At 46.4% G+C, this 21,819-nt stretch overlaps 10 protein-coding genes across 10 annotated transcripts; 4 read left to right on the forward strand and 6 right to left on the reverse strand.

Annotated features, from left to right (window-relative positions):
* The first annotated feature begins 5,345 nt into the window (after positions 1 to 5,345).
* On the forward strand, positions 5,346 to 6,693 carry BT62DRAFT_986331 (cyclin-like protein). Its single transcript, XM_043189997.1, has 3 exons — positions 5,346 to 5,380; positions 5,452 to 5,703; positions 5,761 to 6,693. Exons 2-3 carry the CDS (start codon positions 5,488 to 5,490, stop codon positions 6,586 to 6,588), a joined length of 1,044 nt encoding a protein of 347 aa, XP_043040986.1. The 5' UTR covers positions 5,346 to 5,380; positions 5,452 to 5,487; the 3' UTR covers positions 6,589 to 6,693.
* BT62DRAFT_930500 (RRS1-domain-containing protein) lies at positions 6,664 to 7,966 on the reverse strand. Its single transcript, XM_043185941.1, has 5 exons — positions 7,888 to 7,966; positions 7,737 to 7,832; positions 7,352 to 7,686; positions 7,046 to 7,299; positions 6,664 to 6,994 (listed from the first exon to the last, which is right to left on the reverse strand). The coding sequence occupies exons 1-5, from the start codon at positions 7,926 to 7,928 to the stop codon at positions 6,764 to 6,766; spliced, it is 957 nt and encodes a 318-aa protein (XP_043040987.1). The 5' UTR covers positions 7,929 to 7,966; the 3' UTR covers positions 6,664 to 6,763.
* A 2,806-nt stretch (positions 7,967 to 10,772) lies between these two features.
* On the reverse strand, positions 10,773 to 11,367 carry BT62DRAFT_930504 (uncharacterized protein). Its single transcript, XM_043185942.1, has 2 exons — positions 10,956 to 11,367; positions 10,773 to 10,895 (listed from the first exon to the last, which is right to left on the reverse strand). Exon 1 carries the CDS (start codon positions 11,334 to 11,336, stop codon positions 11,094 to 11,096), a length of 243 nt encoding a protein of 80 aa, XP_043040988.1. The 5' UTR covers positions 11,337 to 11,367; the 3' UTR covers positions 10,773 to 10,895; positions 10,956 to 11,093.
* Positions 10,776 to 11,048, reverse strand: BT62DRAFT_891798 (uncharacterized protein; the record flags this gene model as incomplete). Its single annotated transcript, XM_043183083.1, has 2 exons — positions 10,776 to 10,895; positions 10,956 to 11,048. Coding segments are annotated over 2 exons (213 nt in total), but the record flags the coding sequence as incomplete, so codon positions are not given.
* Positions 11,368 to 12,166: 799 nt separating the features above from the next.
* Positions 12,167 to 13,600, forward strand: BT62DRAFT_1060600 (uncharacterized protein; the record flags this gene model as incomplete). The annotated part of the gene is made up of 5 exons (XM_043178606.1): positions 12,167 to 12,295; positions 12,395 to 12,662; positions 12,721 to 12,890; positions 12,940 to 13,054; positions 13,114 to 13,600. 5 exons carry the CDS (start codon positions 12,167 to 12,169, stop codon positions 13,302 to 13,304), a joined length of 873 nt encoding a protein of 290 aa, XP_043040990.1. The 3' UTR covers positions 13,305 to 13,600.
* BT62DRAFT_930507 (type 2A phosphatase activator TIP41) lies at positions 13,360 to 14,526 on the reverse strand. The gene is made up of 4 exons (XM_043185943.1): positions 14,122 to 14,526; positions 13,799 to 14,066; positions 13,582 to 13,749; positions 13,360 to 13,533 (listed from the first exon to the last, which is right to left on the reverse strand). Exons 1-4 carry the CDS (start codon positions 14,442 to 14,444, stop codon positions 13,381 to 13,383), a joined length of 912 nt encoding a protein of 303 aa, XP_043040991.1. The 5' UTR covers positions 14,445 to 14,526; the 3' UTR covers positions 13,360 to 13,380.
* A 49-nt stretch (positions 14,527 to 14,575) lies between these two features.
* Positions 14,576 to 16,634, forward strand: BT62DRAFT_966439 (dynein 1 light intermediate chain). The gene is made up of 6 exons (XM_043188819.1): positions 14,576 to 14,643; positions 14,693 to 14,895; positions 14,953 to 15,198; positions 15,247 to 15,531; positions 15,583 to 15,947; positions 15,997 to 16,634. Exons 1-6 carry the CDS (start codon positions 14,597 to 14,599, stop codon positions 16,525 to 16,527), a joined length of 1,677 nt encoding a protein of 558 aa, XP_043040992.1. The 5' UTR covers positions 14,576 to 14,596; the 3' UTR covers positions 16,528 to 16,634.
* BT62DRAFT_966443 (bacterial bifunctional deaminase-reductase) lies at positions 16,563 to 17,619 on the reverse strand (the record flags this gene model as incomplete). The annotated part of the gene is made up of 5 exons (XM_043188820.1): positions 16,563 to 16,706; positions 16,759 to 16,949; positions 17,005 to 17,259; positions 17,313 to 17,383; positions 17,438 to 17,619. 5 exons carry the CDS (start codon positions 17,617 to 17,619, stop codon positions 16,629 to 16,631), a joined length of 777 nt encoding a protein of 258 aa, XP_043040993.1. The 3' UTR covers positions 16,563 to 16,628.
* Positions 17,424 to 19,309, forward strand: BT62DRAFT_777773 (PCI-domain-containing protein). The gene is made up of 7 exons (XM_043182250.1): positions 17,424 to 17,766; positions 17,819 to 18,002; positions 18,055 to 18,199; positions 18,256 to 18,474; positions 18,530 to 18,792; positions 18,845 to 18,994; positions 19,049 to 19,309. The coding sequence occupies exons 1-7, from the start codon at positions 17,713 to 17,715 to the stop codon at positions 19,258 to 19,260; spliced, it is 1,227 nt and encodes a 408-aa protein (XP_043040994.1). The 5' UTR covers positions 17,424 to 17,712; the 3' UTR covers positions 19,261 to 19,309.
* On the reverse strand, positions 19,116 to 21,633 carry BT62DRAFT_930513 (uncharacterized protein). The gene is made up of 7 exons (XM_043185944.1): positions 21,430 to 21,633; positions 21,217 to 21,377; positions 20,697 to 21,170; positions 20,247 to 20,645; positions 20,108 to 20,198; positions 19,540 to 20,058; positions 19,116 to 19,487 (listed from the first exon to the last, which is right to left on the reverse strand). The coding sequence occupies exons 1-7, from the start codon at positions 21,620 to 21,622 to the stop codon at positions 19,459 to 19,461; spliced, it is 1,866 nt and encodes a 621-aa protein (XP_043040995.1). The 5' UTR covers positions 21,623 to 21,633; the 3' UTR covers positions 19,116 to 19,458.
* Positions 21,634 to 21,819: the final 186 nt, after the last annotated feature.

The raw sequence follows: 21,819 nt of genomic DNA on the forward strand, positions 1-21,819 counted from the left end.
TGTCTTGATGGGAGGTTATTGTGGTGCTGACTAAGCCTCCCACGGTCTTGTGCCTTCTGACTCATCATTAAATAGGGGTAAAAGGGAAGAAAAAGGGAATAAATCGTAACAGATGGAATGATCCACTATGACAGGAGGATCTATATCCCATGAGTTCAGCACCTACGGGGAGAAATCATTGCAACCTGCCATGACCATGCCATGGCAGTGCACCCCAGCATTGCTAAAACCAAAGAACTCGTCCTATGAAACTATTGGTGGCCCAAACTCGGCAATGACATAACATCATATGTCAAGGCCTGCGAAACATGCCAAAGGGGGAAGGCATCGACACAACCACGGTCAGCACCTCTACATCCGAACGAAATACCATCACAGCCATGGACCCATATCTCCATAGATATGGTCACAGGGCTACTGGATTGTAATGGTTATGATGCGATCCTTGTCATTGTAGATCAGTTCTCCAAAGCAATCATCCTGGTTGTGTGTTCCATGGAACTAACCTCGGAAGGATGAGCAAAAATACTGCAAGACGAAGTATATGCCAAATATGAGATGCCACAAGTGGTCATTTCTGACCGAGAACCACAATTTGTCTCAAAATTCCTTGACGATCTATACAAATTATTGCAGATAAAATGAAACGCATCGACAGCCTATCATCCACAGACCGACGGACAGACTGAACAGGCAAACCAAGAAGTTGAGAAATACCTCTGTCTATTTATCAACTACCGACAGGACGATTGGGTCAAATAGCTAGCACTCGCAGCCTTTCAACACAATAACAGGGTCCATTCCGCAACAGGGTTAACACCCTTCTTCGTCAACTATGGCCGACATCCACATGTCGCACAGACCCTCTGCCACAAAACAACAACTTCTGCATCCATGTTGTTCATGACAGCGATGGAGAAAATCCATGCCGAAACAAAGGCCGCACTAGAAAAGACCGCAGACACCATGAAAAAACAGTATGACAAACACTGCCGTCCAGCCCATGTATACCAGACCAACAATAAGGTCTGGCTGGATACAACCAATCTCCACCTCCCCAGACCTAAACGAAAGCTCGCTGATAAGCACACAGGCCCCTTCCCTATCATGGCAAAAATCAGTGCATCCACGTATAAACTAAAGTTGCCACCGGGATGGAAAATCCATGACGTATTCAACGAATCCCTCCTAACCCCATACATAGCACCAGCCTTTTCCAACCAGGAACGGCCTCCTCCATCGCCCCCCGATTTAATCAACAACGAGGAACACTATGAAATAGACCAAGTCCTAAACCACAGACTCCGGAAAGTCAGAGCCCGTGGGGGTGGCATGACCACTACGGTGGACTATCTTGTCAGTTGGAAGGGTTATGGTCCAGAATCTAACCAGTGGATTAACGAAAAATACATGAATGCCGACGACGTTATATATGACTACGAATTATCCCTTAATTAAGCCATCGGGACGATGGTCTTAAGCGGGGGGTAATGTTACAATTTTCTTCATCTTTACTTCCTTAACTACGCCCAGTCAGAAGGCACGAGACCATGGGAAGCTTAGTCAGCACAACTAACCTGCCCATCAAGTTGTTACGATTCGGCCCAACGACAACACAATCATCCTTTTATGTACAATAGCGACGCCAAAGGACAACGAGCACCATGGACACAGACATATATAATAAGCAGTAGTATAATTAGAGACCTCTGTACAGTATTTAAGGACCGACGCTCTTGCTGGAAAACCCCAGCTTCGAGCTAAAGTTTATACACACCATTCTACCTCGAGTCAACATCTGACCTTGAGTCACAACAGACGGATATACTCTAGTGGATTCGGCTGATTCCTCGAAGTGCGAAGGAACATCCGTCTATCACGTGTATCTGTCCACATGACGCTTGGGCTTAACAAAGGGGAGCATTTGGATGGATCCAGTCAAGGTAGCCAGAGTAACAGAATGACCAGAGCTCATGAAGAAGAAAGAGTTGCAATCATTCCTGGGGTTTACCAACTTTTATCATTAGTTCATATGTGACTACAGTAAGATTATATGACCTATGACACAGCTAACTAGCAATGCTCTCTGAAATTAGGGACTCTCTCAGCAGGTGGCATTCAATGATCTCAAACAACACCTTGCAGAAGATGTAGTCCTAGCAATCCTGACACAAGAAGAGAAATTTAGGGTTGAAGCAGATTCAAGTGAAGAAGCAATAGATACTATACTCCCTTAAGAGCAAGATGAGAAGTGGTGATCAGTGGCCTTCCTTTCTAAGAAACTAACTATCACAGAATGCAACTATGAGATATACAACAAGAAATTGCTAGCAATCATGTTGACTCTTTCAGAATGATATCATTATCTGATTAGAGTAGTCCAGACCTTCAAGATCTAAACTGATCATTAAAATCTCTGATATTTCTGACTTCCTCAAAAGCTTAATCAATAACAGACATGCTGGATCACAGAGCTTTCTGAATACAACTATACACTCTATTACAAAGCTAGAGCCACAAACAAGAAGGCTAACCTCCTTAGTTGATGAGTAGACTATGACCAGAAGAGCAAAGATAATGATGAAGTGGTATTACTGAAGCCTGAGCATTTCTAGGTGAGGATCATGTCAACAGAAGAAGAGATCCATAAGTAGATCAAGAGTGTGACACAGAACACTAGTTGATGGAACCAACAAGTGGCCTCATCACTGAACTACAGGTGAGAGATAATGAAGAAAGAGAGATTAATCTGATATGACAGGTGGATCTATATTCCATAAGACCACCAGCTTCATGGTGAGCTCATCACTACCTGTCATGATCACACAATAGCTGGACATCTGGAGATTGCAAAAACTAAAGAGTTGGTTTTACATGAATACTGATGGCCAAAGATGAGACAAAATATAGAATAGTATGTGAAGGGATATAAAACATGCCAATGAGAAAAGTCATCAACTCAACCACACATGGCCTCACTCTATCTGAATGAGATCTCACAGGCACCTTAGACACACATCTTAGTCAATATGATCATCAGACTATCTGATTACAATAGATATAATGTAATTATCATCATTGTTGATTAGTTCTCCAAAGCCATCATCCTGATTGTATGCTTGATGGAACTATCATCTGAAGGATGGATGAAGATCTTCCATGATGAAGTTTATGCAAAGTATGGAATGCCACAGATTGTAATCTCTCACCAAGAACTCCAATTCATATCAAAATTCCCCAACAATCTCTACCACCTGCTAAACATCTGAAGGAATGCTTCCACAGCATACCACCCTCAGACCAATGGTCAAATGAAACACATGAATCAGGAGATAGAAAAATACCTCTGAATGTTCATCAATTATCAACAGAATGATTGGATAGAATAGCTTGTCCTAGCTATATTTCAACACAATAATCAAATCTATTTCATGATAGGAAAAACCTCATTTTTTGTTAACTATGGCCACCACCCAAATATAGCCCAAACTGAATGACTGCAAACCATCACTTCCATCTCCTCTGACTTCACCCACACCATGTCCAAAATCCACAATGAAACATGTGCTACTCTCAAAAAGACAGCAGCATCTATGAAAAAACAATATAATAAACATTACCACTCCACTCATGAATATTCTATAAACAATAAGGTTTGGCTTAACATAACCAACCTTCATCTGCCTTGCCTCAAATAAAAGCTCACCAACAAATGCACTGAATCATTTCTGATTCTTACTAAAATCAGTTTATCTGTCTATAAGCTCTATCTTTCTATTGGATGAAAGATTCATGATGTATTCAATAAAACACTTCTCACACTATATGTTGCACCTGCATTCTCAAATCAAGAACAACCACCACCACTAGAGCCCAAACTAATTGATGATGAAGAACACTATGAAGTTAACTAAGTTCTGAATTATCAACTTTGCAAGATCCACACTCATAGTGGTGGATCACATATGACTATTAATTCTCTGATCAGTTGGAAGAGCTATAGTTCTAAATCTAATCAGTGGATCAATGAACAACATATGAATGCTACTGATGCTATATAAGACTATAAACTCTCCCTAAATTGATCTATTGGGATGATAGTCTTAAGGAAGAGGTAATATTATGATTTTTTTCTTTTTCTTTTCTGATTAACCCCTATTTATGTTTGGTTAGAGTGTCTAGGCCAGTGCTTAGAACTGTGGGACAGGCTTAGTCACTATAATAGGCTGAGTCTGCTATTGTTCTCCAACAATAATGATGCTCTTCAACAATAGACAATACTCTTTTGTAAACAGTTGTGATGCTCAAGGACAACAAGCACCATAGCCTAGAAATACACAATTAGTAGGGATATATTTATCTTATGAACAAACAGTATATAAATAGTGTAGCCCTCACTGTATATCCTCAGCTTCAAGCTAAAGTTTATTCTTCACCACTTCATCTCAAGCTGACTGTCTTTGGCCTTAAAGTATTAGATCAACAGACACACATAGTGAACTCTGATATGACTGTATGAACTTGATACAGTGTCAGTTTATCATGGGTTTAGATCATGTGTGACTTGAGCTTAACATGAGGCATCTCTGACACAGATCTGAAGGTGAATTTTAAAAAGATCTGATGTAATCTATTTTTAGTAGTGAATAGAATAAAATAAGAATGTGTTGTTCAACATAGAATGCAAAAGACAAAAGCTGACACCAGAGAGAAAGATAGAGAGAATATCAGAGAATATCAGGTCTGCTAAAATAACTGGATAAATAAAAAGAGGATCCTTTCTTATAGGAAAAAATACTGGCTTTGTAGAGTCTTTGTGTGTCTGATGAACTTAGAACTCAAGTCAAATACCCCAGAGGTGAGGGTTGTTGACCTATAAGCATATTGCTGACTCTTTGCCACAAGAAGTTATCATTTGGTCTTTGATCTTAGTTTAGAGAAAACCCCAAGCCAAAGAAATCAAGAGATACTTTTTCAGATTTTGTGCATCATTATTTCTCCAAAGAACCATTACAGCACATGGGCATTCACTGATCTAAGATGCAAGAAGTTGCCTGTGCCATGAATAAAAGAAGAAGAGTTGGAAGGACAGGAGAAAGATCCAATGCAGCTCAGACTTGTCTCATGTGAGTCTGAGAAACTCTTGGGCTGGAAGTACAAATCATTTTCAGCAGCATTTTCAGTTGATCTCACATAGAAGTGCCAAAGGATTCATCTGAAAAATTCCAAATCAACTCTTGTCCAAGTTGAAACACCTGTGGCTGTGTATTTGCCATGTGATTGGCCTGAAAGGGTTTTTATGTCAGCCTTCGGTCTCACCGTGACCTGCATCCAAACCACCATCTCCTCGTCGTTTCTGGCACAGCGACGCAACGCCTGTGTAAGAAATATCATCTTTTCCGCTGCAGTAGATTTCTATAATCCTCCTAATGTCTTGTCTTTCACTTTCAGCTGCGTACTTGATAAACTCGCTTACTCCTGTAAAATATGGCCTACGCCCAAGCATTTCCCCTCGCACAGTCTCAAGCAAAAGCACCACTGCCGCCAACATTCGGGCCTGACCTTGCTGTTCGCCTCATCTGTCCTGAATGCAGAGACCCCAACCCTCAGATCGCTGAAGAGTTTGGCTCCGGCGACCTCGTTTGTCGCAATTGTGGATTGGTGCTAGGCGACCGTATTGTAGATACACGGAGTGAATGGCGTGTATGTTCCGGTTTTGAGTATTTTTTCATTCTACAAATTGAAAAGTTTTGATCATAGACGTTTGCCAATGACGAAGGAGATGATCCGTCTCGTGTCGGTGCGGCTAGCGACCCGTTGATGGAGGGCATGGAACAGCTGGACACGGTGATCAGTTTCAGGGATGGTGGGAACGGACTTTCTCGAGAACTTCAGCGCGCCCAGTCCCGGGGACAAGGCTCGCGGCAAGAGCGAAATCTCATGGTGGCATTCCGCGACATCTCTAGCTGGTGTGACCAGTTCTCTCTTCCAAAAACCATAAGCGATATTGCCAAGCAACTTTTCAAGCGCGCTGAGCAAGAAAAAATTCTCCGGGGCAAACCTATGGACGCTATCATCGCAGCTTGTATCTTCATTGCCTGCAGACAGGCGCATGTGCCGAGAACGTTCCGAGAGATATGTAATCTCACGCATGTCTCGAAGAAAGTTCTTGGGCAGTGTTATAAATCTCTTGAACACGCTTTCAATCTCACACCTGGAGCCTCGGCAACTCATCCATCATTAGCACCGGCCACTGGTCCAGAGTCCCTCGTCGTGCGTTATTGCAACCACCTGGATCTTCCTCCAAATTTCCAGGCCATATGCTCCGATATTATCATTGCCGCGCGTGAGTTGGGCATTGGTGATGGAAGGAGTCCGGTTTCTATTGCAGGGGGAGCTATATATTTCACTTGTCTTTTGCTTGGGAAGCCGAAGTCCACGAAGGACATCGGTGCCGTTGCCGGTGTTAGTGACGGGACAATTAAGCTCGTCTATCGCTTATATCTTGTGGAGAAGGACAAACTAGTGAAGCAGAAGTGGATTGACGAAGGGAAGGCCAACCCGGACAACCTGAAAGACGCTGTATAGACCGTTCATTTTTTCATTTCCTTCGTTTATGGATTCTCAAGTCGCTCTGCAATGTATCTACGTACTCATTTTGTATAACTCACATAAAATATTAATATTTGTCGGACATATCTCAGCGAGCCCACACGAATAAGTATTTTCAGGTAGGTGTAGACAAATATAAAAAGTCATCAGATCATCTTCTTTTTGCACCCTGTTTACGCTTCGTGCTCCCGCCGGACGACTCTCTACCGAGAGCAATACCTCCTTGGCCTTTACTTGCGAATCTTACAGCCTTCCGAACATTGACGACACCGTCTCCAGATGGCGGAGCTGCTCTCGTCTTTTTGGCGTCGCTCTCCATTTTGGATAGCAGCGCCAGGGATGCGTTCTTTTCATGTTCAACAGGTTGCTCATTGGCATCGAACTAAAGCCTTTGCATCAGATAGATGGTGGCAAGCACTAAGCAATTTCTGACCTTCCGTTTCACACCACGAATTTTCTTTTCGCCCTCGAGTTTTTTATCGAAGCGACCCATACTTGCCGTGCTTATCCGTGCTGAAGAAAGTGATTTGGTTATCTCCTTCTTCCGTTGTTCGCGAGGATTTGTGTCTGCTACTGAGGACGAAGGGCCCTGTGCACGAGCAAGGTTTCCTTGTCGCTGCTTTTCGTTTTTAGCCACTCTTGCTTTGCGCTCCTCGCGAGCTACTTTCCGAGGGTCGTAATCCACATCTGTACAAGCCTTTCAAAAGACGCTGATGAAAAGGGGAAAAACTATGCGTACCGGCATTGAGAGGCACTTCTGTAATCCATTGCTCTTCAGTCTGCTTATTCTTCCCGTCCTTTCCCCACCTGTTAACCCACTCTTGTCTTTCCTCATCCCACTCTTTCCTGTCCTTTCGCTTCTTTTGAATACCCTTCGCTGCAGCAAATTGCTCCCATTTGGTGGGTGGTTTGGGCTTTGGCAGAGGCTTAGCACGGGGTAGCTGAATTTTTGGAGGTGGTAGCTGGGCCAAGGGACCATCGTCAGAGCTTTTGGTAGGAAGCGTGAAAAGAGACGAAAGCAGTGATTGTATGCCGTCGCGTGCTAGCGACTGCAGGTGTTCTTCAAGATTGGATCTAGGTAAATGTCAGACAGACATATGCTCAGAAGTGCAACCCGGACACACTTATAGCTGTCCTCGTCAATGGGATTCGGGTCTACTACTGTGAGGTACCCTACATCAACGTCAAGTGACGTTTCCTTTTCGACCGTTACCGACTGACTAGGATAGAATTCTAAGACCAGAATCCGCAATAATAATTCGAATTCAAGCTTACTATTTGGCGGCATGTGAAGCCAAAATATTCGAGACGTCCATGGTGGTTATTTAAATGAGGAAGCTGCAAAGAAGAAAATCGTTGTGTTTGTTACTCCTGATGTCACCAAACAACCTTGATTACATTTACCATCAATCATCTAACACCCGTTGACGCTGCAGCCATTCTCGCCAAGGCATATCCTTCATGATGTTCCAAGCGTGTGCTCTGCATCGATATCTGCATTCTCCGAAACTGGAGAACGTTTAACTACTGCCAAACGTCGTCCCTGCGAGGGGGATGACCGTCCCCCACAATTGGAGGCATCACCATTTCTGACACTGGCCTTTGCTGCAGTACTAACCTCTCTTGCTTGGTTCAACTTGGGTACTACTTCTCTGCATCTACTAAGAATTTTCTGGCTGTTGTTGCATTACCTCGCAGTGAATTTTTCAAAAATATTAATGGCAGGCAGACTTGCCTGATGGCTTCGTGGGGCATGACCTTCCAGTTCTTGTGGGCTATGCATCGATAACCGCTTCCATTCTGAGAGGGATGATTTGCCGTGCGACATAAATTTATTGCTGGCACTAGTTTGCGTCGCCGGCGCCGATGCTGCGCACTGGAAATACTAGCTCTCAAAGCGCCCGTGGAAGGACTGCAGATATCGGCAGCCCTTGATGCCTCTGACCGTACCTTATATTCTACCCAGAAATGTAAAGTTGACCGTGAGCTTGGCCTGTTGTCTGGTTGGAGGTATCAGTAGATAATTAGGTACACTCTTGTTATGCTAGAGTGTTAGGTGTACCAAACATGTATTATCTTTGCGCGGCGTTCCTTCGATGGACGGTGCCGTGTAATTCTACCTACTTACCTACCTATTTTCCACTGCTGATACGCGTCGCTTGAAATCCTTCTTGGTTACTTCACTGCAGAGCCTCCTCTTAGATCCCGAGGGATGTCCTCTCTGGTAGTACAAACGGTAGCGGTAATATTCTACCTCCTTGGCTGGTATACCGAATATATCATAATATTGCCATACGAGTCAGGGCCTGACATTTCGGTCTTGTGTTCGATAGCTGGGCTGCGTGTCTATCTTTTACGATCTAATGCAGGCTGTGCCCAAATGACCATCAGCTCTTTCCCATTGTCTTGCCCAGATCCTCTATCAAATAGCGGCCTAGGCGATAATATGGCCCATCGGAAGTTGATAGCGGGATGTCAGAACCGTCTGTTGATGCAAAATCTCCGCCCTTAGCCCTTCTTTGCTTCTTTTCTTACTGGCATCCATGAACTCTGGGTCTCCATGCTGAGAGTACTATTGACACTTAAATAGACTAGAGAATCTCGACTTCATAGAGCGCATACACGACGCCCATGGGATATAACAAGGCACGTAAGAATACATCCATCTCTATTCTCAGTATCATCTTTCAGTGTCTCTGGGGGACATCGTCCAACGCGTCAATAATCGTGGAAGACTATCTTTCAAGACCTCATAACTCCGAAAACCTCCATGCAATTCTCTGACGAGGGTCAATATTCTCAAGCACTTTGAGCCCTGTATGCAAGAGCTGTGATACTTTTCCGAAAAGCCGAGACAGCTGTTAGCACAAATCGGCTTCGCCCTTACTGGTATATTTCTTTCCGCTTTTGTTGAATAGGGTAGTTGATTTGTTTTTTCATAGAACATCCTTCAGTCTCAAGGTTAAACGACCTACAATCTACCGTGTGAGGTCCTCTCCCATGGTCTGCCGACTGTCGGATTGTCGGAGACGTGGGCAGACAAAATCTTGGTCGTGCATCCGCTCTGGCTGAATAAATCTTGAGGGATGTTGAACAATCATAGATCGGCTCTGTTGGTCATATCGACTTCCTTTCAACACGAACCATCAAATTTCAGGCATGACAAATATTCAGAGGCGTCCATATCTCTTCCGCGCCCTTTATGGGATGCCCGAGCCGCCCGACTGTTGCCCCGTTCTCATGCCGGTACAAGCGACGAAGCGGACGCACTATATTTTCGCCAAAAAGCCCGAAGATGCCTCTCATATTAGGTTGAGGTTGCCCCTTCAAGACACCTTAAAGGTCTCAGAGCCTCCATGTCTGAGATCTGCGGTGGTGAATGTTTCCTTAAGTCCCTCGAGTTCGGCCTGGCACAAGAGAACTCTATCCATCAAGTCGTCATTGCTTATTTCCACTCACGATTTTGAAGAAACGCGGAAATGCAGCCCCGATACGAGGGCGTCGGAACTCCCAGGTTGCCCCATGTGTGAACCGGTATCTTTGGCGCCTGTCAATTTATTGCATCTGGTCATCTTGATACTTTGGTATCATTCATCACGGAGGTAATGGGACTGCACACCACATGGACTAACTATATGGTAATGTACGCGACGTAAAATCTCATTACATATTCTTCTTAAAACCATAACACACCTGGCAGAGTCTATCGGGGGCGGTCTAGTCGCGTTGTACTCATGTGCAAAACACGCGCGATTGACTTGCTGCTTCGGCGGACGCCTCTGCATGCCCACGTTCTGCGGAGCTGAAATAACATGATTCGTGATTTTCTTGGTTGACCCTGTTCTCGACGAACAATGTTAGTGGTTTGTGCAATGTGCATCATTAATGTTGACAAACAATCTCCTTTTGGACACAACCGACCGCCGTTTTCGCTATACTCACGGTGCCTGCGCATTGCCTTTCCCTCGGATGATCTTTATCGACCATTTCCTCCCTTTGCTGCCATTGCATCCGTTGGTTACGCACTCGTATACCCTTGCTTTCTTTCAGTTGATTCCGACCATCTGGCAAATGGAGATTCAAGTTGACTCATGTCGGTTCTAATACTTGGCCTCTTACCCTGGTCTTGTTGCATGATCCACTAATAATAACTAGCTAGGCTTCTAACTCAGCTCCAAGTGCTCGGCAGGATATGGGATAGCTCTGTCTAGCTTCCGCCAAAGTAATTCTCCATCCGAACCGCCCGGTGGAGGGCTCATGCCGTTCTCATTCCATAAATCCCTCTAAAACGCGTTGAAATAAGCCTGGGGAAGTAGACTCGTAGCACACTTTTGTAAACTCACGTCCATTTCCGCAACCTGTATCTCCCATCTGATCCCTCGCCCTTTCGTAAATGGTTCGATGGCTTTCTCATACCGCTGCATGAAGTCTCTTTTGCGTTCACGTCTGCCATGTCTCCGTCAGTCTTTCTCCTTGTCATTTTATACAAAAAGGACTCGCGAAGGCAGATGGCGAGCGATATGATGGATGGATATCCTCACAAAGTCGGTAGAGGACTTGCCGCCGACATAGAAATTCTCCTCCGAGACCTCTATGAAGTTAACCACGACGTAGAAGCGTGGAAGGCCGACTTTAACATAGACTTCGGTCACAGCTTCCGCGATAGACCGTTTGTCGCCGGAAGAGTAGAGCCCCTGAGGGACATAGAAACGATGGAAGGGCATAGACAAGACAAGGAGGGGTGCAGCGGTTCTTGTACGTCCATTTGATGCAGTACTTTTGTACTTGGACAGTTATTTGCAGCCCTTCAGGTCTCACAAGGTTCAATATATATCCGAGATTGAACATTCGGGTCACTGACGACTTTTTGAGGTACGCTTCGACATGTAAATGGCCCAGTCACTCTCGGATTGGGTATGGTCGATCATGGAAAGGCCGAGGCACATTTGATCGTGACACTGGCTTCCCTTCCACCCTAAGCGGTATTTACCAAGACTCTAGCTCGCCGGTATGTTTTATCACTTGTAACTTTTGGAGCACAGAAGCTGCTGATTTCTGCAAGTAGCTCGGCTTCCGACGGTCGTACATCTTCGCAGTAGTAAGTTTTCACGATATCGAATGACAGTTGCCTACTGCCCAATCATCGCTTAGTGTTCTCGTTCCCCTTTCCAGCCCTTTGGGAAATCCGCATAAAACGGGCTCGGTTCTCCACGACCCTCGACGGATGCAGCATGGAACGATATACAGGGCTGTAATTCATGGCTGCAGTTCTCTCATTCGACATCAGTCGGCCACCCTTCATATGCATCATAACTCTGTTCTGTCAGGGAAATGCAAAGCCTCGCTGGTTCCATGCAAGTTGGTGGGTTCTTCCCGGAGAGGAACTAGAAGACTGACTGAATTATATGGCGGCTGAGGCTATTTCGGGGATCTCGGATCCAAGCGTTACGGCGTATAAGCTTTATGTTTGTCTATATTTGATCCGGAGGCTGCTGACTTGCCTCGGTGGCCATGCATCGTGGTGTCCTCACTCACCGTCATAATCCAGAACGTCATGGAGAACGGAAACCAGAAGAACCCCACGGTAATTGATGTCCTCAACTCTCTGTTGAAGGCGCAAACAGGCCAGGAAGTCTCTGAGCAAAATGTCGCCCAACTCCTCATCAGCAACATGACGACACTAGTTCAACAAGGGAAGCTCAGTCAGCAGCAAATCCTCCAGGCGTGTTTTCTGTGTAATTTTGGGTTCTTTTGTTGGAATAACATATTTGGCGTGGTGTAGCTGAAACGGTATGCTGATCAGCACAAGAATAACCCTACTGTACCCTCTTCGACGGGGACACCTACGGCTTCTACATCGGCTGCTACACAGTCAAATCATCCAGCGTTCAAAGGAGCGACAGACTCGGTGCCTAATCTTGCAAACACTCCCTCGGAAACCGCTTATCCTATAAGCGCAAACCTCAATCATATAACGAATCCAGGAGCCGTACAATGGACACAACCGCGACCGACAGTGACGGGTGGCATTCCAAGTGGGCGTATCTCTGGTGCGCCACGATCCACCTCGTTTCTCAATCTGTGGGATTCATGTGCTTCCTCCGTCAGGTACCCCTGCGCAGATTGCTCGACCGGCCGATGATTCGACAATGTTGTCTTTGGATGACAATCGATCACGGCGCAAAAACACACCTGGAGATCAGAGTATGCGACGAACAATACAAGATTTAGTGGCGAGTGTGGATCCGAACGTGAAGATCGAGCCAGACGTAGAAGATGTTCGTGCACTTTGCTTTCGATGTTTTCCACACCAATGATTTGTTTCAGCTACTTTTATCGATAGCAGACGAATTCATAGATTCGGTAACAAATTTCTCATGCCGACTAGCGAAGCACAGAGGTGGAGATACGCTGGAGGTTCGTGATTTACAGCTACATCTTGGTGAGTGTTTTCTCTGGATATGATATACTACGCTATGGTCCCGGTTGAACTCTCGCTAGAACGAAATCACAATATTCGAATACCTGGATTTGCCTCTGACGAAACACGCATATCTCTGTCGCAGTCATCAGTTGCTCCCGTTGCCCCTGCACCACAGGCTAAAAAGATAACGCAAGGAACCCATATGACACTACGGAGTCAGCGTCTAAATCAAGTCCAGCAGGCCAAGAGAGAGGCCAAGTTGATGTGAGTGCCTGCGGAGTAGTCAGTAGTACATCTGGATGGGCTCATAGTTGTATGCATACATTTCCTGTAATACTATACTGTTATGCCAGAATGGCGTATTCAAGTGTCGTTCCAATACCCCGCCATCCGGTCTTAGCACCGATGGTCTGTGACATGCGACGCGTGTCTGCTAGAGCCTTGGAGATGAAGTTGGGGTCAGTGAGGGGGGTCATATCATCGCGCTTTGGAAGACGCTATGAACAAATATCAGCAAAGAACGGCATTGAAGGAGGGTGATCTACATCTTTGATCACGTCGTAGGGTGCCTCCCAGCCGCTGGTCTCTCTAATGACCATGGGAGGCTCCGACGAGAATGAATGATAAAGTCTTGCGTCCCATGTACGAAAGAGTACATTGTCGACCCGAAGGGTGAATCGGCAAAGAATAAAGATGCACGTCGGCATAACACGCTAAATCGCGCGTGAGCTCCGCCACAGTCAAAGGGATATGTCGGCCTACAATCCTCACAAGAAGTGCTGACGACCCATTGTCGTGCAGCTCGTCCTCGAACAAAGGTATCTCAGCGTAGAACAGGATCGGGTCGGGTCGAGTTAGCTCAGCAATGGGGATGTTGTACGCTGAATCAGCGTCTTCTGAGAGAATCCACGATGGCACAAAGCCGGATTCATCAGCTTCCATGTGTCCTGTGTACATCGTGGTATATGTCCAGTCATAAGGCTTGGTCGCAACGGTCTTGGGCATCGTGAGATTGGACGATGGGTCGGTTCTGGGCTCGATTGAGATCATTGCCAGTACACAAGATAGCTGAGAGGAGGGCGCACCGACTTTTCAGCCAAGCGTCGGCGTAGTTAACCTTGACGCCGCCATCACCATCGTCGAGCTCGCCCTTTTTCACGAAGCCCAAAGCGTCCGCGGCAGTAAATGAGTACTTCAACCCAGAAGGACGGTGCTCCAACGTCAGGATATTATTACCAAAGGTCATTTCAGGTAGAGGGATACCTAGAGAGCCCTGGATGGCGTCGCACTCAAAGGCATTGGATATTGGGTTCGTGGACGCGGTAATGACCCAGCTGTTGACATGAATAGAGCGTGAATTGGGCGATTCGAAGAGTTTGTGCTCCGGCACTAAGAATGCTGCAGACATGATTGCGTCAAGGTGGCTGGGCGCCGTGGGCGACGACAGCGAGGATGAGGTCGACGTCGTTTCGAACAATGGGCAATTGTCGGAATTTGAATACAAAAATAGAATCGAACGGGCAACGTGCACACATGTAACTTGCTTTCATACTACTCTCGATGAATTCACGACCTACATCGCCAGAGGCACCTCCTCAGGACTTATGGTGAAGACCGTCTACGGTTACCGGTTGAAAATGTTCTGACAGCGTGCAGGTCGTCCATTCTTGATTCCGTCTCGTCGTCGCGTTCAATAAATTCTAAACAAATCCTTTTGTTGGGCCAACCATCAGCAGGCAAATCCACGCTTGCTTCTGCGCTGTTGCAAAAACCACTGGATAGCGATGGCAAGGAGGATCGCAAAGTTGATTTTGCTTTGGGATATGATTTTGCGGATGTAAGAGATGATGCAGGCGAAGGTTTGTAGCTTCAATTCTTTGGTCTGTTACTGGTGTATATTCACAGATACTATCAAGATACTCTTGCTAGACTGTCGGTATACACCGTTCCATCGTCCAATCTCTCCTATACTGCTCTTCTTCCACATTTTCTACCGCCGCGGACGTGTTTACCGCATACCCTTGTTATGATTGTGCTGGACTGGACGCGTCCTTGGACCTTTATAGAGGAGCTAGAAATTTGGTTCAAATGGATCGACGACTGGGTCAAGAGCGATGACTCTCGCGAGGCGCAGATTGCAAGAGAAGAAGGCCGCGAACGGTGTGAGTGTTGTCTTACAATCCTAATTTCTTCTGTTTATATTTCTACAGTGCAGTCGCATCTACAACACTACACGGAGCCGTCAAGTGACCCAATACCTGCGACGTCAACATTAAGTTCAAGCACTCTATTGCCACTTGGCTCCGGGACATTCACTCACAATACAGCTGGGGTCCCAATCATTGTTACATGCACCAAAGCCGATCTTATCGATGAAGGACACGATCTTGTAGCCGGAGCCTCGGGGATGGGTGGTATGGTGAAAGGTACGGGTGGAGAATGGGAAGAAAGAACCGACGGGATTATGCAAGTTCTGCGGACGATATGTCTGAAATGTAAGGCTGCTCGGTATTTCGTGGCATCATTCACTGAGCATAGATTTATAGATGGAGCTGCATTGTTTTACACTACGCCTCTACCTACCACGCTACAGGTATTGCGGCACTACGCGCTGCATTTACTTTTCGCGCCACCCGCTCCCTCACCCGCTGTGGTTGCTGGAGGGGAGGCTTCTGCTACAGTCAGGAATCCTTTTCCTTTCATGCATAAGCCAAACCCTTTAGACCGAGACCATCTCTTTATCCCGGCAGGATGGGACAGCTGGGGAAAAATAGAAGTCGTGCGACCATTTGAACCTAGGGCGTGGGGCGAGGCATGGGAAAGGGACTTGGAAGCTGGGTACGACCCAGCGTCTCACGAGATGGGGGCTAAGAAGATGTTCCAGGCTTTAGTCCCCGATCAGGGTACGAAGGTATATTTCGTTATGTTTCTCGTAGAACCGCCCACTGACAACCACAAAGCCTCCGCCACTACCGCCATTCAACAGTCCTGTTCCCGAGCAAACTTTTCTTCTGAAAAATTACGAGGAAAATCTCAAAAAGTCAGACCGAGATCCTCGAGGTGCATTCCGCAATCCCGCAGAACTGGAAGGGGCGACTGCAGGTATTGTCGGTCCGTTGGGAAGCAGCAGCTTCAATCTTCCGAATGTTGTTCGGGCACTGTCTGAGATGGAGATGGGCAGCAATAGCGGTGGTGGTCCATCAAGTTCAAGTGTCACAGACGCTGCTGCGAGGAGACTTCCTGGACGGACAACGACGGGGAGACCTACAACGTTGGGAACGCAGACATCACCAAGACAGCCTTCATTGCCATCGCTGGGTACTTCTCCAAGTCCTTCTGCGACTGGTGAACAAACGCAGCATGAAGTTTTGCAGAACTTTTTCCAAAGTCTACTCAGCAACAGGGATCGACCTAGTCCTGCATCTGCGTCTCGCCCAATAGTTAATGGAGCTTCGACGGCTTCGGTCGGCCAGGATGAGGCAAACTCATGATGTTTTTTCCTTATGTTGCCTTGCCATTCTTACACATGGATGTTCGTTAATTTTGAGTGATATACATCTTGACTATGATCCCAATGAGCAGCAACCTTTTATTAATCACTTCTCGCATTCAGCGCAACGACGGTGTCGCAGCCAACATCTTGACTTTCAAGGTGTTCATAATAGGACACCTGACACGAGGAAACTCGGTGAGGCCTTGCTCATTATAAGGAGAAAACATACCTGGCTGATGTCGACACCATAACCCACCCCTTCACTACCGACAAATTTCGGGGCGATGGTTATTATCACTGTATCGACCGAGTCCCGTTCGGCAAGGAAGGACCCAATAACTCGGGCGCCTCCTTCGACCATAAGCGACCGGACACCAAGTTCATGAAGCGTCTGTAATACGGACGGAATCGACAGCAATCCTTGAAGGGCTGACGTCAGATCTGAAATGAAGGCCTTGGGTATCTGATGTTCCACCTTCTGTAGTTTGTACAGGTACAACCCGTGCTCCTGCGGCTTCCAAGGCATCAAGGCGCGACTTCCAAACGTCTTCTTCGGCCTGTGGTTCCTGCGCGCATAGTACCCAAGGCCGCCTTCCTTTTTCATTTCGGTAACTCTCCAAAAGCTTGCATGTCGTTGGCAGGCGAAGCTGGGAGTCCAAAACTATTGGACGAGGTAGATTGTAAGGATAATCCTGACCAGAAAGTGGACTTCTAGGCGGAAGATGGCGGGCTGTGATTTGTCTTTCCATCTGAATGCACTTGTTCAGAGCCTCGGATGCGTACCATTCAACTGCGGGTTATCGTTAACAGCCGTCCCTATTCCAACCAGGATAGCATCATGCATCGTTCTCATCCTATCCTGTGAAAATCAAAAGGCGGCGCTTGTTGGCGAGAAAAATGGAACAGACCAGTGTGTCATGACCATGCTCTCCTTTCCACTCAGGATGAGCTGTGCGCCATCCTGTCCCGATATTTTCGCATCCAGGGATTGTGCGAATGTTAACGTTACGTTGGGACGCACTGCACTAAGCGTGCGCGGTATGCAACGGTTCAGAATCGATGTTAGAAACTGAGGTGGTCCTAGATCCATTTCAAGCATATCCGGGCCGGGAAGCCGCAGGTTTGATCAAGACATTTACCATTATTTTGCAAGAGCTTCGGCTAAATTTCTCCCTCGACGTCGATGGCGGTAACAGACTCTATCTCAGTATTCGCAGAGGGGACATTCGAAGAACAGGTATTTCTTATATTATATCCAAGGTATTAGTTGAATTCTGTTCCAGATTCAGGAATTAGTCTTCTACATAGTCCGGAATCAAGATGACGAGCGCGCCGTTCTTGTTCGCCCTTTCCAAGATGCTTTCAAAACGGAAAACGAGACGAAATCTCTCGCAGAGGACACGGAAAGACGCCAGAATATCTTTGCAATGGTTATGGCTGAGGTGAAAGGGCTTGGAGACGGCTCGGATAAAGGTCCGTATTGCTAGCTAGTCTTTCTTCAAACGATGTTCACTTTGTTTCTTAGAAATCGAAGGATTTTTTAATCTCCTTTTTTCACATATACTTTCACTTTATTCGTATGACTCACCCAAGACGAAAGAATATGTTATTCAATTGCTTGGAACTGTGGCCTCGGCACCAGCTCAACATACTGCCATCAAATACCGGATGTAAGACTGCTTCTGCTTTTATATCTAGAGAAACTCAACAAAACAAATTTGCTTAGACTGTCTGATTTCTTCAATGCTCTCCCGAGGACATCACCATTACGGTATCTCGTCTATAATTCCCTATTGGACATCGCTCCGTCAAACGACGGTATCGAGGCCCTGCAGCTCTCAAGAGCAGAAGTAGAAAAATGGCTCAGTGAATGGGACACATCACCTGAAGAGAAAAGCACTTTCTTGAAAAGCATTGTAGATGCCTACGCAAAATCGGGCCAATCGTTAGTCACCTATGATGTCCTCTGCCGAAGAACCTTCTGTCTTACGTTGCTATAGCACAACGTCTTACGAATACTCGTTGTCATATGTCCGTTCGCTTCCTGCCACTTCAGATGCTGCAAAGGCGGCAGTTATCGACGTCATCGCTACCGCGCTTCGTCTCCCGTTTATATTTGACTTTGACCCATTATTCAAACTGGATGCAGTCGTAGCAGCCAAAGGCCACGATCTTTTCTCTCTTCTCCAGGTCTTCCTCAGTGGTGGTCTATCCGAGTTCAAGGCATGGCAACAAAGTCATTCCGGCGTGCTGGAGAAGTTTGGTATATACAATTTTATCATTCTCCGGGGTATTTTCTGAGGGTTGGCATGTAGACCTCGAAGTCACACAATTGGAACGTAAAATCCGACTCCTCACCCTCGCCTCGTTAGGGTTCCAAAAAGTGGGACAGAATGTTCCTTACTCTAAAATAGCGGAGACGCTACAGGTCGACGCGTCAGAAGTGGAAAAATGGGTTATTGACGGTGTGATCTCACATTTCCTTCTATATCCACTGTTCGTCTAAAATTATATTTCAGTCATTCGTGCAGGCTTGCTCTCTGGAAAGCTATCGCAAACGACACAATCTTTGCATATTATGCGCTCGACAGCACGGACCTTTGAACGGGAGCAGTGGGAGGTTCTCGAAAAGAGGATGTTGGCTTGGAAAGCCGGTCTTGCCGGCGTGCTGGAAGTCGTTGCTAGTGCTAGGAGACAAAATGGAGTCCATGGGATACCCGCACCTGCCTAATCAGCATGACAATTCAACTTGTGCATCCAGACGTTACAGTATAAATCCGTTTCTAGTGGGAGAGTATTTATCATGTTAGATGTATCTAAGGTGATATCTATGGGCCGTGGGACGTGGGACGTGTGTCAGTGTACCTGTTTAATGGTTGACCGGAACCGGCGCGAAACAACAATGTGCATTCAAATTCAGTTGGCCGTTTTACCATTCGCCGTCGAACCCGATGAAACCTGAAGCTTAACATCAGCATCAGAACAATTTCAAAGCACTGCATGAACATACCAGAAAGCAAAAATATCGGGAAATATCTTTTCTTTTCCAGAGTCGAACACCAATTCCACGCGCTCGTCAATCTTCCGTCTATACAGCTTCCGGCATCAAAGAAATTATCGGCCCCGGATCCATCAAAACCGTGCCGGAAAAAATCTCCTAATATCTCAAGGATAAGGTTGTCCGTCGACCCAAACTCATCGTCGATGTATGAGCGCAAGGAAGGCTTGGCTTCTATGGTGGGTATTTGTTGTAGGGTATTACAGATAGGAAGAAGAATGCGGTAGATCTGAGTGTATTTGTCTATGAAGAGGAGAGCGTTCGGGACGTTGTGATCACCCATATGTACCACGCTGGAACCTATCCATGTCCCGACGCTTTTCTGAGCTTTATGAAGAATGCTGTGCATCATTCGAGATGTTTTGGGACATGCCTGGACACGGTTAAGTCCTTGACCAGTATCTCGTAAACGGTAAGGAACGTTTTCAGAGAGCAGATCTTGCTCGGCTAGGAACCAAAGATGGAACATGTCTAGCGAAGATGGTAAGATTTGGGTTTGACGGTGATCTTCGGGACATACCATGAAGAATTTCCTTCCATAGCGTAAGACTCTGCAGTACGTATGCAAACTGCTTACTATGGTCATGCGATAATCTCGCTCCTCCGCGACCCTGAGGACAAGTTCAACAGAAACCCATGCCAAGCATTGAAGTTCTTACAGATCGAATAGCCAGACTGGTCTTGTTGTCCTTCGCCTGTGTGGGGTGAAAGTACTGCTTGAGGTACGCAATCATACGTTCACATGGATCGCGGTTAGCGCGTAGAAACGCGTGGTTGTCGCCGATACTGTACAGACATTGCCGTACATTCTCTTGTGAAAGGCCTTTCCGCTCGTAACGAGATGCGAGCGTTTCGATGGCACGCTCCTTGCTTTTAATGTCTTTCTGGATGTCACGCCGGGGCCGACCTTCAGCGTAGATTTCCTTCGTCGCCACTGTGATGAGATCTTCTCGCAAAAGATCTAAGGCGCCAGCTTCCTCCAGCACTGTGTAGACGGTGTTGATGGGCTTTACGCAGGAAAAACTGAGCATGTCCTTTACCTCCGGAGACTGACTGTCCTACAACTCGACATGAGTTGTTATGAAATGTAGGCGGAGAATAGATCCAACCTGGAGGAGATAGATGAGCTTCCCATAAGTCGTGCGCATCTTATCGGGATTCGTAATCTTGTGCCTCCGGCCGAGTTCGAAAACTCTTTGGTAGAACGTGGCATTGGCTTCAAAGTCACGATCCTGGAATAGTTCCTGCCCTTGCTTGTAGTCGGCAGAAAGTAATAGCCCAGACATTATAGCACACAGTTCGCGGATCTGGTTAACAATTCTTTTCGACTTGGACTGGCCGAAACTGATGGTATCAATCTTGTCTGTGTACTCTGACACTGACAACGCAGCTTCCAGGAGACGAAGATATTTGCGTTCTGGCAGGGTGAGACGGAGGGGTATGAACTTTGAGCGTTCGACAAACCATTCCCCGCTTTTTTCACCCACTGCAGGCTGAGCACCTAGCGTCAAGGGAGTAGGACCAACCGTCACGCGTTCCCAGTCGTCATCGTCGGAGTCAGCAACATCCTTGTCGACGTCCATCTACATTCATGAGACAGGAAAAGTATGCAAGCACGTGGTAACTCACCGATGTCGACTCGTTACCCATCGGCTCTACTTCACTCTTTTCCGGATCCTCTAGCTGTTTGGCCGTGTGTGATTTCCGCGAGCCCTTTCGATGCTGGGCAGCAAAACAGACTTCACAATATACATCGGTGCATGTTACACATAGGACTTGCGCGGGCTGGTCTAGGCCCGTCTTTAAGCTTAGAATGGAAGCAACCAGACCGGAATTTCTTACCTTCGCATTCGATACAAAAACCTTCCGCCAGAGGCTTCTCGGGGGTCTCTTCATCCCAGCCGCTAGCTGGTGAACCGTTGATACTGGGATGCTCTAATGACTCGTGGTTTTCACCGAGAATATTTTCAAGCGAAAATACGCCGTTTGTCGCTGTCGTCGCCATCGCATTTGTACTGAGGGTGGCGTTGGACATTGGACACCAGCAAGCACTTTATGCGTGTTCATTAGTCATCTAAAGGCTTTGAACAACAAGCGTAAATCCTTAATCGGCCCACTTCCTATTTGCCGACCGAGATCCCTTTTTTCATTTTTTTTTAATTTTGAATTTGCTTAATACCATCATGATGTGCCGCCATATGGAAAGGATTTTTCTCCAGTGGGCCCACCTTA

This window comes from Guyanagaster necrorhizus (genome assembly GCF_019112545.1).
Source record: "Guyanagaster necrorhizus MCA 3950 unplaced genomic scaffold BT62scaffold_9, whole genome shotgun sequence".
Taxonomy (NCBI): Eukaryota; Fungi; Basidiomycota; class Agaricomycetes; order Agaricales; family Physalacriaceae; genus Guyanagaster; species Guyanagaster necrorhizus.

Coding starts and splice junctions, on each gene's coding strand:
- BT62DRAFT_777773 (XM_043182250.1), top strand. CDS start 17,713: ATGGCGGTAACAGACTCTATCTCAGTATTCGCAGAGGGGACATTCGAA. Junction 17,767..17,818: donor AGGGGACATTCGAAGAACAG/GTATTTCTTATA, acceptor TTCCAGATTCAG/GAATTAGTCTTCTACATAGT. Junction 18,200..18,255: donor ACTGCCATCAAATACCGGAT/GTAAGACTGCTT, acceptor AAATTTGCTTAG/ACTGTCTGATTTCTTCAATG.
- BT62DRAFT_930513 (XM_043185944.1), bottom strand. CDS start 21,622: ATGTCCAACGCCACCCTCAGTACAAATGCGATGGCGACGACAGCGACA. Junction 20,059..20,107: donor ATGGAAGGAAATTCTTCATG/GTATGTCCCGAA, acceptor CATCTTCGCTAG/ACATGTTCCATCTTTGGTTC. Junction 19,488..19,539: donor CCCGATATTTTTGCTTTCTG/GTATGTTCATGC, acceptor GTTAAGCTTCAG/GTTTCATCGGGTTCGACGGC.
- BT62DRAFT_986331 (XM_043189997.1), top strand. CDS start 5,488: ATGGCCTACGCCCAAGCATTTCCCCTCGCACAGTCTCAAGCAAAAGCA. Junction 5,704..5,760: donor ATACACGGAGTGAATGGCGT/GTATGTTCCGGT, acceptor TTTTGATCATAG/ACGTTTGCCAATGACGAAGG.
- BT62DRAFT_966439 (XM_043188819.1), top strand. CDS start 14,597: ATGAATTCACGACCTACATCGCCAGAGGCACCTCCTCAGGACTTATG. Junction 14,896..14,952: donor AAGAGATGATGCAGGCGAAG/GTTTGTAGCTTC, acceptor GATACTATCAAG/ATACTCTTGCTAGACTGTCG. Junction 15,532..15,582: donor GCGGACGATATGTCTGAAAT/GTAAGGCTGCTC, acceptor ATAGATTTATAG/ATGGAGCTGCATTGTTTTAC.
- BT62DRAFT_930504 (XM_043185942.1), bottom strand. CDS start 11,336: ATGCCCTTCCATCGTTTCTATGTCCCTCAGGGGCTCTACTCTTCCGGC.
- BT62DRAFT_930500 (XM_043185941.1), bottom strand. CDS start 7,928: ATGGACGTCTCGAATATTTTGGCTTCACATGCCGCCAAATA. Junction 7,833..7,887: donor GCTTCACATGCCGCCAAATA/GTAAGCTTGAAT, acceptor ATTCTATCCTAG/TCAGTCGGTAACGGTCGAAA. Junction 6,995..7,045: donor TTCGTGGTGTGAAACGGAAG/GTCAGAAATTGC, acceptor CAAAGGCTTTAG/TTCGATGCCAATGAGCAACC.
- BT62DRAFT_930507 (XM_043185943.1), bottom strand. CDS start 14,444: ATGTCTGCAGCATTCTTAGTGCCGGAGCACAAACTCTTCGAATCGCCC. Junction 13,750..13,798: donor CAGCACTTCTTGTGAGGATT/GTAGGCCGACAT, acceptor CGCGCGATTTAG/CGTGTTATGCCGACGTGCAT. Junction 13,534..13,581: donor CCTACGACGTGATCAAAGAT/GTAGATCACCCT, acceptor ATTTGTTCATAG/CGTCTTCCAAAGCGCGATGA.